Source organism: Grampus griseus (assembly GCF_964374135.1).
Source record: "Grampus griseus genome assembly, chromosome: 19".
NCBI lineage: Eukaryota > Metazoa > Chordata > Mammalia > Artiodactyla > Delphinidae > Grampus > Grampus griseus.
Window position 1 is genome coordinate 45,242,698 of NC_139013.1, and position 12,891 is coordinate 45,255,588.

General features: G+C 48.8%; 1 protein-coding gene across 4 annotated transcripts in view; it reads right to left on the bottom strand.

The window, feature by feature from the left end:
* The window catches only part of IL34 (interleukin 34), a 57,095-nt gene that overhangs the window by 3,573 nt on the left and 40,631 nt on the right, over positions 1 to 12,891 (bottom strand). For 3 of the 4 annotated variants that reach the window (XM_082676659.1, XM_082676657.1, XM_082676658.1), the window contains 4 exons: positions 6,972 to 7,383; positions 1,640 to 1,773; positions 747 to 824; positions 298 to 459 (listed from right to left, as the gene is read on the bottom strand). In XM_082676659.1, coding sequence (XP_082532785.1) covers positions 298 to 459; positions 747 to 824; positions 1,640 to 1,773; positions 6,972 to 6,999 — 402 coding nt within the window. In that variant the 5' untranslated portion in view covers positions 7,000 to 7,383. Of the gene's footprint in view, positions 1 to 297; positions 460 to 746; positions 825 to 1,639; positions 1,945 to 6,971; positions 7,384 to 12,891 lie in introns of those variants that run through there. The other variant, XM_082676656.1, reaches the window with a different exon arrangement.

Here is a 12,891-nt window from a genome sequence, read left to right on the forward strand (position 1 = left end):
TGTGCTCCACCCATCTATCCCTCCCCCTTTCCCTCTTTTCTTAGATGTGGAAATAAAGTGAGAGGGATCAATGACTCGCCCAGGGTTGCAGAGCATAACAGGGTCTCAGGCGCATCTCTTGCCCCCCAAGCCCAATCCACCACCCTGCCCCCCCCATTTCTCCCACACTCTCCAGGACATGCCAGAACTTTCCATGCCTTTACCTTCTCCCTTGATAGTTTTTGGCCACACACACACACACACACACACACACACGCACGCACCCACCCTAGCCACCTGCACCTCCGCACGGCTCACCGGGAGGCCTTGTTTGACATCCAGCAGCAGCGTATGTACCTCCTCCAGGTACTTCCAGGATGGATGGCCCTCGAGCAGCACCTCCTGCACCCACTCAGTAGCACTGAGACTCACCAAGACCCACAGATACCGCAGCTCCTGTTGGCTCACCCGGGCCCTCTGCTGCAGGGACAGGAGAAATTATTGAAACCCCAGACAGGAGCCTCTGGGCCTGCCCCCCACAGCTCTGACCGCCCCCCACATTTGCCCTGCACAGGGGGCAGACCACGGGCATCCACTGTGGATGGGGTGGGAGGGGCACCTGGGGCCTGAGCCAAGGGCAGGTTTGCTTGAGGGGCCAGGAAAGACCCCTGGCAACAGGATCTTCCCAGACCAATGTGCCTCCAGGCAGGGCCCACAGGATGTCCCAGGAGGCAGGGGCCTCCCCATTCCAGAGGGGGGATTCTCACCAGCCTGGTGACGTTGGCCATTCGGAGTACCCCCTCATAAGGCACACTGACCCTGTAGTTGATGGGGAAGTAGTGTTTCTGGGGAGATACAAGAACAAAGGATGAGATCAGAGTCAGAAATTGCTCAGACTCCCCCAACCTCGGAGAAGAATTTGATGCAGGACCGGCCCTTGATGGCAGCAGTGGTCCTCTACAGAAAACATGTGCTTGGCTCCCAGTTGGGATAAAGACAGCTCTTTCCTCTGGGACACAGGGAAGGTGAAACAAAACAAAACATGTTAAGGCATAAGTCTCGGGCCAAAATGTAGGATGAGAAGCTTACTACTCCTAGAGAATCATATCCTTTAGGAGGGGTGAGGAAAATGACTTTAAAAGATTGCTCTAAATCTTATCATGGTGATGGTTTCATGACTTTGCAAATACACTAAAAGCCATAGAAATGTACACTTGAACAGGTGAGGTGTGTGGTATGTGAACTATATCTCAAAAATCTGTTAAAAAAAAAAAAAGACCTACAGAGCCACATGTGATGTGGTCCACCCTATAAAAAGAATCAAACATTCTAATTTCTAGGTCCTTATCTCCCCTGCTAAATAGTGCCTGGGGTTCCCCCAAGGTTTCCTGGAATCCATTCCTGAGTCACTGGGTGAGTGCCACGTGGAGGTGGGATCAAAGGTCAGATCAGACAGGAGGGTTGGAGGCCCCAGGGATGGATGGCAGGAACAGGGACAGGAAGTGCAGATGAGGCACATGGGTGTGTGTGAGGGAGAAGGGAGCCATGGCAGGCACAGGCCTGACACAAGTCCAAGGAGAGGGACTGAATTTCCAGGTCCTTATGTCCCATGAGCCACAGGGCTTTGGAAGAGGGACACAACGAGTGCCCACGTGGTTACCATGTACTGAAGGCGGTTCCGGTACTGCAGCTTGTCGCGCAGAAAGCCAGTGATGGCACACTCCTCGCTCCGGGTTAAGGGCCACACCTCCAAACCCTCGTTCCCCAAGGCCATGCCCAGGAGGATCCCGAGATCTGTGGACCGCACAAAACAACACGTGAAAAAAAAAAAAAAAAACAACACGTGAGCCACCTGCATGGCTCCCACACTGCCCGGGTACGCAGAGCTGTGCACACAACCTCCCTTTTCCCAGTCACAAGTCCTCTCGGAAGGGTTGGGGTGGGGAGCGCAGCATCCCAAGGAGGCCTTCCCAGAGCCAGGAATACTCTCCCTGCGGTCCGGGCTGCAGGACAGCAATGCAGGCAAGCATGAACCGTCCAGCCCAGCCACCTCCCACCCCAGGCTGGCAAAGCCCCCCAGGAGCCACGCCCTGGGATTGGTCTCCAGTCTCCTTCCCACTCCTGCCCCAGGGGGCAGGCACAGCCTCCTTTCCATGGCAACCCCTGCCCCTCATCTAGGGCCTACGAGTTTTCAAAGCCTTTCGCTGCATTTTCCATCCAGAGACCTTGACATGCCTCTTAATTAGAGGTACCAGCAGGTTTGTAGCAGCCCTTCCAGTCTGGTCTTTCCGGGATGCTGAGCGAACCTCACTCAGGCTGTTTCTCCTCCCCGCTAACAAACGATACAAACATTACCAGCCTTCACCACTGCAGGTCACTGTGACTTTAAAAACAGTGTGATTTCTGTGTAACTGAACAGACTTACAAAAATTATCTGAGAGAATTTGCAACAAACATGAACAAGGGTTAAGTTGATGGGAGCAGAAAGAACAAAATATAGATGGGCAAGAGATGTATCTGAAACTCAACCTCGCTAACAAATTCACGTTAAAACAATCGATACGTTTCACCTACCAAATGGAAAGACTTTTTTGTTGTTGTTGCTGTTGTTTTATTTTATTTTAATAACATTTGCTGCTGGCAAAATAGTGAGGCAGATGCTCTCATCCTGGAAAGCAATTTGGCAATTTTTGTTATTCATGGACTTAATGCCCACACACTTCGACCCACTAAGCTTTAAAATTGTCCACACCCTTTGACCCATTAAACTCATTTCTAGGAATAAATGTGAAGGAGAAGAAAAGGGAGACATAACCAAAAGATCTGTGGACAGAGTCTTCCTTTGCAGTATTATTTTGTAATAGTGAACATCTGTAAGTGGCCTAGATGTTCAATAATAACGAATGTAGCCAATAAAAATCACATTGCCCAAGAATACTTATGATATGCTTATATGATAAGAAAAATACTTTTGATGTGCTTAGCAAAGTTTTAAAAAGCATGATTCAACACACTGTATCTGGGTATAAAGCATGACTTAAATTTTGTTGATTATGTATATATGCGCACAGAAAACGCAATGGAAAGAAATGCACCAAATCTCTATGGGAGATTTTTATGTTCTCCTTTATATGTTTTAGGATATATTTTACATTCTATAATTAGTAGCTATTACTGTTATGGTCCAAAGCAGTATTTTTTTTCCTTTCCTCCCTCTTCCTTCCTTCCTCCCTTCCGTCCTCCTCCTTCGCTCTCTCTCTCTCTTTTTCTCTTTCTTCCTTTTTTCCCCCCAGATAGCCAGGCAGGCTGAGTGACCTCTTTGATTCGCCCCTGGTTGTGAGCAGCAACTACTGACTGGACTTTCTGCCCTCACTTCCCCGGCACTTAGGGAGACTTTTGTTCTTAAACCCTCACGGGCCTGAGCCTGCTGACACTCACTTTCCCACCCCCTTCTCGGTGCTGCTGCCATGCCTGTGCCCCTGCTGGGCCAGAAGCTCAGGTTCACTCAAGCCCATGCCCCTTATGGCCTACAGCCCACCAGCCCTTCCCCTCATAGAAGTCTGACACCACATTTTTTGCAAACTTGCAATCCATCTTGCACTTCCTCTGTCTCTCTCTTCCCATATTCTCAACCCAATATTTGGACAAGGGAACAGATAAACCAGTGTTCCTGCTTGCTTTCTCCCTTGTCTCTACATCATTAACACTCTCAGCTTGGCACCCCTGCTGGTCAGGATCATTCCTGCCTCAGGGTTTAGGCTCACACGTTGCCCCTGCCCTGGGTATCCTCTCACACGACAGACCCCTTCCCAAGGTCTCACCAAGACTCCTTCCCTCCCCAGAGGCTCCCCTGCCTACGCCAGCCACCAACCCCTGTCTCTAGCACCATCTGTCCAATTCACTCGTCTTTTTTTTTTTTTTTTTTTGGCTGCTTTGGGTCTTCATTGCTGTGTGCGGGCTTTCTCTAGTTGCAGTGAGCGGGGGCTACTCTTCATTGTGGTGCGCGGGCTTCTCATTGCAGTGGCTTCTCTTGTTGCGGAGCATAGGCTCTAGGCGCGCGGGCTTCAGTAGTTGCGGCACGTGGGCTCAGTAGTTGTGGCTCGCGGACTCTTAGAGCACAGGCTCAGCAGTTGTGGCGCACGGGCTTAGTTCCTCCGTGGCATGTGGGATTTCCGGGACCAGGGCTCGAACCTGTGTCCCCTGAATTGGCAGGTGGATTCTTAACCACTGTGCCACCAGGGAAGCCCCTCACTCACTGCCTTGACCAGACAACGCAGCAGCCAGTGTGTGAATGCACAGCACTGTGAACCACAGAGAGGACGTGTTATCAGCACTTTGGCGTTCATGTCAAGCAGGGAACCGGGATCAGGCATCTGGGTCTCCTGTAGAAGCTGGTAATGGCTCACCCAGGGTATCTGATTGAGCAGGTATGAGGTAGTGGCAGGGGGAGTGCAGAGAATCTGCATTTCCAACAAGTCCTGAAGTAAAACTGATGCTGCTGGTCTGGGGACCGCACTTGGCAGAAAGTGACAGTTTACAAATTGGTGTCCTTAGGGCCACATTCTGGTTCACAGAGATTTCACATAAAAATCCAAATTTCCATCTTTTCTTTAAAAATCAGTATCCCTGTCCACACTGAGTCTTCTTTCCAATGTGGCAGTCACCCTGTAGCTGCCCACTCCACCCCAAGTCCTACCCCACCTGCCCTCATCTGATTCCCAGTCTGGAGCCTTTGGGGGCCTGGCCACTAGCCTCGTAGCAGAGACTTACAGAGCCTCTGTGCTTCCCAGCCTGGCACACATGGGTTGCCCCCAGAAACTCTGTCCATAGATGATCTGCCTTCTCCCAAACTTAGACCTCCTCCAAGTCTGCAGCCCAACTACCATTCCCAGTTTTAAGCTCCCTTCCTGTTGCCTCCACTCCGAAAAACAGGCCAGCAAACAGGTAACTAGGCAGGGACAGCACAGCTGTAGCCTCACGTACCCTCTGCATTCTGAAAGCCCCACAGTTAGTGCAACCCTGGTGGGGAGGCCCGCCGTGCCCCGCTATTTCCACAGTTAAGAGGCCTGTAAGACAGAAGAGGAGACTGAAGAAAGAGTAACGTCCTGTGCGCAATGACAAATGGGGCTTGTCCACCACCCCCATATCTGTGCCTGTGTGTGTAAATACCCCCAAATTTATGTTCACCAAGAACCTCAGATGCAACCTTATTTGGAGATAGGGTCTTTGCAAATGTTATTAAGAATCTCCAGATGAAATCCTCTTGAATTTAGGGTGGGCCCTAAATTCAGTGACCGGTGTCCTTATAAGAAGAGGAAAGGACACAGAGACACATGTAAGGAAAGACCATTCACGTGGCCTTCGCAGATGAAGGCAGATTGGAGTGATGCAGCCACAAGCCAAGGAATGCCAGAAGCCACCAGAAGCTGGAAGAGGCAAGAAGGATCCTCCCCTAAAGCCTTCAGAGGGAGCATAACCTTGACAACTTGATTTCAGACTTCTGACCTCCAAAGCTGTGACAGAATACATTTCTGCTGTTTTAAGCCAAGATTGTGGCAATCTGTTACAGCAGCCACTACTTTTCCAGCACCCCAGCCCCGCTCTGAGCCCCTAATCCTCAGCCCTCCCTCCCCCTCGCCCCACGGCCAGTCCTTGCCAATCCTGCGCTCTGCTTTCATGAGCTTTGTCCCCTCTGCCAGGCCTCTTCATTCTCACTTCCATCTCCAGAAGGAACCCTCATCACCTCATCACATCCTGCCCAGGAGGTTGTAACAGCAACTCCCCAAAGCACGGCCAGATTGATCTCTCGAAAGCAGAGTAACTCTCAATCTCAGCTCCCACGCCCAGGTCACGGACCTTCCAGGGCTCCCTGTTACCTCATGAATTAGCCACTCTTCACCCTGGCTTTCAAGGCCTCAGCCACCTGAGCCCAAACCAGCTTTCCAGCCTGGCCTCTCACGCTCTCACTGCTGAGCCTTTGCTCCGCTGCTCCCTCTCCCTGGAAGGAACACCGTCCTCACCTCCCCACGCACCTCTGAGACCATTTCAAGTGGCACCTCGCCGTGCTGTTTCTCCTGCTCGCCCTGCTCCTCAGGACTTGGAAGATTCCAGAACACTGGGTCTGGGTCCTTCCACCTGTTCTGAACATCCAGACCCTTTGCAGTACCCTCCACAAGGGCCAGGGTGGACCCAGCTCCTCTGAGAATCCCTCACAGGGTCAGACCCTGGACCTCATGCAAGGGGCACATAGTTCCTAGCACCTAACTCCATGCCAGGTGTTAGAGAGACATGCACGAGATAGCCCAGGTCCTTGTCGCCATGGCAGTGTCTCTCCAGTGGGCATGTGGGCGGCACCAGAAAAAAATATGTTGAATTTAAGTCAATTAAATTGAATCTTGGAGTCTGAAGGGAGCTTGGTCTGGCCTCCCACCAGCAGGCAGGCCTGAGAGACTTGTCGATTCTTTTTCTTTTCTGTCCTCATTTCAACTATTTTTCTTTTCCCCAAGGACACTGTTCTCTTTCTGCCTTTTGATTTAGTTCTTTATGGAGGGAAAGGCAGAGAGAGCAGGTTGCACTTCTCCCATGTGTCTCGGGGCCCAGGCAACTTCACAAGCCCCCACCCCTGGCTGGTCACGCCCAGGGAGGCCAGAAATCATCTCTCTGCCACCTCCATCCCCACCGTACTCCCCAATGAGCACCAATGAGTCTGAGCAGGTGAGACGCTGCCTCCTACCCCCAGTGCCTGCCCTGTCCCTGTGACCCACTGACTGTGCCCACCCAGCCTAAGGCTCATATCCACCTTGCCCGTCTGAGCTGCAGTCAGCTGGAGACAGGGCAGACGGCGTGGGAGTCCCCAAGGGTGCCTGCCATTAAGCTGGGAAGCATCTCAACTTCTCACCAGGAAGAATGCCCTGGTTGCCATGGTTACAAAGCCTGGCTCTGGGCCAAGCTCTCCCTGGGCAGTCCCCACAGACCCCCCCCCCAGTACTCACAGCGCAGCCAGGCGAATCCCCGGGGCATGGTGGTGCGCTGGGTCTCCCAGAGAGCAGAGGTGATGTCCCCAGCAATGTGTCTATCCACAGAGGCCTGAGTGGGGCCTACATGGCCTCGGGTCAGCAAAGGTGGCCCAAAGTCGAGGAAGGACTAGCCACGGAGGAGTGGCCCAGCAGGAGGTGGCAGGTGCTCCTGGGCAGGGCTCACCCTTATCTGCCTGGCAGTGCAGAGGGCAGCCGGGGGGCGGTGGCTCTGAGTCCCATGGCAGCCAAGACCTGGCCTGAAACGGCTGCCTCGGGGTCTTCCTTCCAAGCAGGAGGAGAGAGTCCCCAGCAGGCCCCTCGGAATCTGAGGCTGGGTTGTGCTTTCTCTGATTTCTCTGTCTGCAGCTGCTCAGTGTGAAATCTGGCTCTGGAAAGAGAAAGGAGGAGAGAAACTGATTATGTAAGAGTGGTGCTGCCACTCAGCCATCAGCCACAGGCGCGCAGAGCCTACTGTGCAGGCTGCACCCACCGCTGGCCGGGACCACCAGGGAAGGCCAGAGGTGCACAGCCCTGCCCCGGTTGCTGGCTACTTGGGGACACAGGAATGACAGAACAACCAAAGGGCAGCCCCAGCCCAGGAGTAAGTTAAAAGGACACCAGCTGACAGCCTGGGGCCAAAACGAAAGCAGGACCAAGGAATGAATGAGCTGTGTGGGTTAAATCAAGGGAGCTTCCTGAAGGCGGTAGATCACAGGTAAAGTACATGAATGGCTTGAACTGCGGGGAGGTTAAAAAAAAGCCCAGAATCGGGCTCTGCACCCCTCCATGCCCCAGAGAACACTCTCCTAGCCACCTCCTCACTCAGAAATCTCCCAGAAAGGCTCCCACCACGTACCCTAGACCACCAGACCGGGACAGAGAAGCTGAGAAAGTGAGAACTGGAGTCATGGTCACCTTCATGCCACACCACAGAGCCCTAATCCTGGGTGCCATCTGTGGTCCCACCCATCCACTGAAATGGGGGAGATGTGCGGAAGCCAGGAAGGCACAAAGTGGGAGGTACCTAATGGCACAGAAGCCAGAGCCTTCTCCCAGGGAGAGGGGCACAGAGGAAATCACCTAAAAGAATGGGGGTGTCTGTCTGTCTCTCTCTCTCTGGTGGGGAAGAGGGAGGGGGAGGAGTTTGAGAATGGCCTCTCCCACCCCACCCCCACTCTACCCAGGGCTTTGGAACAGCCCTTTAGAAGCTCATGCAGAGAAAAGTTGGACAAGTAAAAGTTGGAATATTATTCTACATAATTCAATTGCAAATAGCATTTTCAAAGTCACAGTAGCAAGTAAAAAGTGAAAGTTAGTTTAACAGAAGCATGACTGAAGGATCCTGGAAGGACAAGGGCCTGGGGAGGGTGCACATGAGTGGTGAGGGAAGCGGGTGACAAGGAGCTACACGTTCCTTAGTGGGAAGGCAACAGATAGTGCCTCAAACGAATGAGCAACACGAGCACATATATAACTGAATCACTTTGCTGTATACCTGAAAGTAACACAACATTGTAAATCGACTATACTTCAATTAAAAAGAAAAAAGTTACGGATGGGGGTACGTGTGAAGAATTAGGGCCACTTTTGCAACCAATCTATTACACCTACACAGAGCATTCTTCTCCCCAAAGTGACCAGGCCTGACCTGAGGCCCAGGGGACAGAGCACTGGAACACCTGCTCCAGCTTGACAGCTTCCCTGTAAGCAGGGCAGGGCCACGAGGGTCTCAGAGACATTCCAGGCAACCTCCACATCCAGAGGTGAGGAAACAGGCCTGGGGGGAGGGAGCTGTCCCAAGGCCTCATGCCCAACCCCATCGTCCTCCTGTGAATCAAGCTCCTCTGCCCTTTGAGAATGTGGGGAGGGACATTCTAGCAACTAGCAGCCCTGTAGAGTGAGTCACAGATGCTCAGTTTACGGAGGAGGTGGATGAAAAATAGGGCTAAGTTGAGGCCACAGAAAAAAGAAGATAAACAAAAGCATAAAAAGGAATGATTTTTTTCTGGTTAATTCCATTAGCCCAGGGTCTATATTTCTGAATAACATTTCATTCACCACCTCTGCTCAGTGGAAAGAGGATTCTAGACCTGGGGCACATGAATAACACAGGACCCACTCTTGGCCACATCTGAGTAGTAAGTCTCATTCAGAGAGATGGGCTGAGTCAGATCCCTGACTGGCTCCCTCGGCTCCCGTATCCCATTCAGTACAAGTCCAATCTGCAAAGGTGGCTCTATTTCCACCCCCCTTTAATCTGGGCTTGGCCGTGTGACTCGCTCTGACCAGTGGGATGTGCCTATGCCTTTGGCTTGTCCTCTCTTGCTGCTGGGAGGGCTTCATGTCATGTAAACAATTCCGGGCTAGCTTCCTATAGGAGGCCTCAGGCATTTGAGTGAGACCGTCCTAAACTAGTCCATCTGGCCCCTTTCAAGTCAGCCCAGAATCCCAGCTGCCCCACAGAATCATGAGAAATAATCAGTGTTTGTTTATTTTAAACCACTAAGCTTTGGGGGTAGTCTGTTACACAACAAAAACTAATTGATACAGCCTGAAAGTGCATCATCTCTGCAAATGCTCTGTAAAAAGCCAGGTCAATTCTAAGCCAAAGCATCTTCTGGGAGTGGTTCCAGTGGCTTCTCTCTGAATGAAGCTCAGGAAGCCTTGGGGGCAAAGGTGTGCTTTCATTGCCCCAGGGCCCAGCTCAGCATCTTCTATTGGAGGATGAACTTTCTGGAATTCAATACTAATCCAGACTTTTTTTTCCCCTCTACCATATTTGATTTATGTTTTGAAACTTTATTATAGTATTGTTAAACAAACCCAAATAAGGTAGAATAGGATAATGGATCCTCATACAGCTATTATTCAGCTTCAAAAATTATCAATATTCTGTCATTCCTGTTTCACCCATCCTCCATTTTTTTCCCTAGAGTATTTTAAAGCAAATCCCAGACAGGCCATTTTACCAGTATGTAAGGATTTTTAAAAAATATACAATCGCATTACTACTATTACACATTTCCAAATCAATAATCCCTTATATCATCTAATACAGAATCCACGTTCAAATAAACCCACACAACTAATTCACTACAAAGGTACCAAGAACATACAATGGCGAAAGGATAGTCTCTTCAATAAATGGAGTTGGGAAAACTGGACATCCACATGCAAAAAAATTAAACTACACCACTATCCCACACCATACACAAAAATCAACTCAAAGTGGATCAGAGACTTTAATGTAAAACGTGAAACCATAAAACTCCTAGAAGAAAACATAGGCAGTATACTCTTGGGCATCAGTATTACCAATATCTTTCTAGATATGTCTCCTCAGGCACGGGAAACAAAAGCAAAAATAAACAAACGGGACCGTATCAAACTAAAAAGCTTCCGCACAGCAAGGGAAACCACCAACAAAACAAAGACAACCTACCAAATGGGAGAAGATATTTGTAAATCATATGTCCAATAAGGGATTAATATTCATAATAAAGAACTCATACAATTCAACAACAGCAAAAAACAAACAACCTGATTAAAAAATGGGCAGAGGGGCTGAATACACATTTTTCCAAAGAAGACATACGGATAGCCAACAGGCACATGGAAAGATGTTCCACATCACTAATTATTAGGGAAATACAAATCAAAACCACAGTAAGATACTACCTCACATCTGTTAGAACTGCTATCATCAAACAGGCAAGAAATAACAAGTGTTGGTGAGTATGTGGAGAAAAGAGAACACTCATTCAATGTTAGTGGAACTGTAAACTGGTAAAGCCAGAGTGTTACCAGTACAGAGTTTTCTCAAAAAATTAAGAATAGGACTACCATACGACCTAACTATTTCACTTCTGGGTTTTTTTGTTTATTTGTTTGTTTGTTTGTTTGGGCCACGCCATGTGGCTGTGGGATCTTAGTTCCCCGACCAGGGATTGAACCTGGGCCCACGGCAGTGAAAGCACAGAGTCCTAACCACTGGACGGCCGGGGAATTCCCAACACTTCTGGGTATTTTTTTTATATATATAACTTTTTTTTTCTTTTTTCCTTCCTTTCTTTCTTTTTTGGCTGCTTTGGGTCTTCATTGCTGGCTTGCGGGCTTTCTCTAGTTGCAGTGAGTGGGGGCTGCTCTTCGTTGCAGTGCACAGGCTTCTCATTGCAGTGGCTTCTCTTGTTGCAGAGCACGGGCTCTAGGCGTGCGGGCTTCAGTAGCTGTGGCACGCAGGCTCAGTAGTTGTGGCCCGTGGTCTCTACAGCGCAGGCTCAGTAGTTGTGGCGCACGGTCTTAGTTGCTCCATGGCATGTGGGATCTTCCCAGACCAGGGCTCGAACCCGTGTCCCCTGCATTGGTAGGTGGATTCTTAACCACTGTGCCACCAGGGAACTCCCCACAACGTTTCTAGGTATTTATCCAAAGAATATGAAAATACTAATTTGAAAAGAGATATGCACCCCTATGTTCATCATAGCATTATTTTAAATAGCCAAGATATGGAAACAACCTAAGTGCCAATAAATGGATGAATAAATAAAGAAGATGTAGCATATATTATATATACAATGGAATACTACTCAGCCATTAAAAAGATGAAATCTTGCCATCTGTGACAACACTGATGCACCTTGAGGGTATCAAGCTAAGCGAAATAAGTCAGAGAAATACAATACCATATGATTTTGCTCACGTGGAATATAAAAAACAAACGAACAAACCAAGCCAAACAAAAACAAACATGTAGATACAGAGAACAGAGTAGTGGTTACCAGAGCGGAAGGATGAGAAGGGCAAAATGGGTAACATATGTTGTAACTATATGGTTGGCAACTGTATGGTGATGGATGGAAACTAAATTTTTGGTGGTCAGCAGGCTGTAGTGTATACAGAAGTAGAAATATAATGCTGCATACATGAAACATGTAATATTATACACCAATGTTACATCAATTAAAAATAAATTTTAAAAAAAAGAATCCACATTCAATTTTCCCTGGTTGTTTAAAAAACGTCTTTTTTTAAGTTGCTTTGTTTGAATTAAGAGCCCAGTAAGTTGGTCCACTGATTGATGGGTCTCTATGTCTTTTTTCCTCTCTTTTTTAAAAAAAATTTAAGGAACTTCCCTGGCGGTCCAGTGGTTAAGACTTCGCCTTCCAACACGGGGGACGGGGCTTTGATTCCTGGTCAGGGAGCTAAGAACCCACATGCCTCGTGGCCAAAGAACCAAAGCATAAAACAGAAGCAATATTGTAACAAAGTCAATAAAGACTTTAAAAATGGTCCCCATCAAAAAAAAAAACCTAAAAAAATTAATTAATTAAGATATAACTCACATGTCATAAAGTCTGCCATTCTGAAGGGCATAATTCAGTGGAGATTTTTAGTATATTCACAAAGTTGTGCAACAATTACCATAATCTAATTCCAGAACATTCTCACCAACCTAAAAATAAACTCTGTAGTCATCAGCAATCACTGTTTAGTTCCTCTTCCCCCTGGCCCCTGGCAACCACTAATCTGCTTTCTATCTCTATGGATTTGCATATTCTGGACCTTTCATGTAAATAGGATCTTATAATATGTGATCCTTTGTGACCAGTTTCCGTCACTTGGCATAATATTTGCAGGGTTCATTCATCATGTAAACTGAATGTTTGTGCCTCTGCCAAATTCCTGTGTTGAAGCTCTAACCCCCAATGTGATGTTATTTGGAAATGGGGTCTTTGTGAGGTAATTAGGGTTGGATGAGGTCCTGAAGGTGGGGCCCTCATGACAGGATTAGTGCCCTTATAAGAAGAGACACCAGAGAGCTTGTTCTCTCTCTCTCTCTCTCCATGATCCCATAAAAAGGAGGTCACGTGAGCACACATCCAGAAGGTAGCTGTCT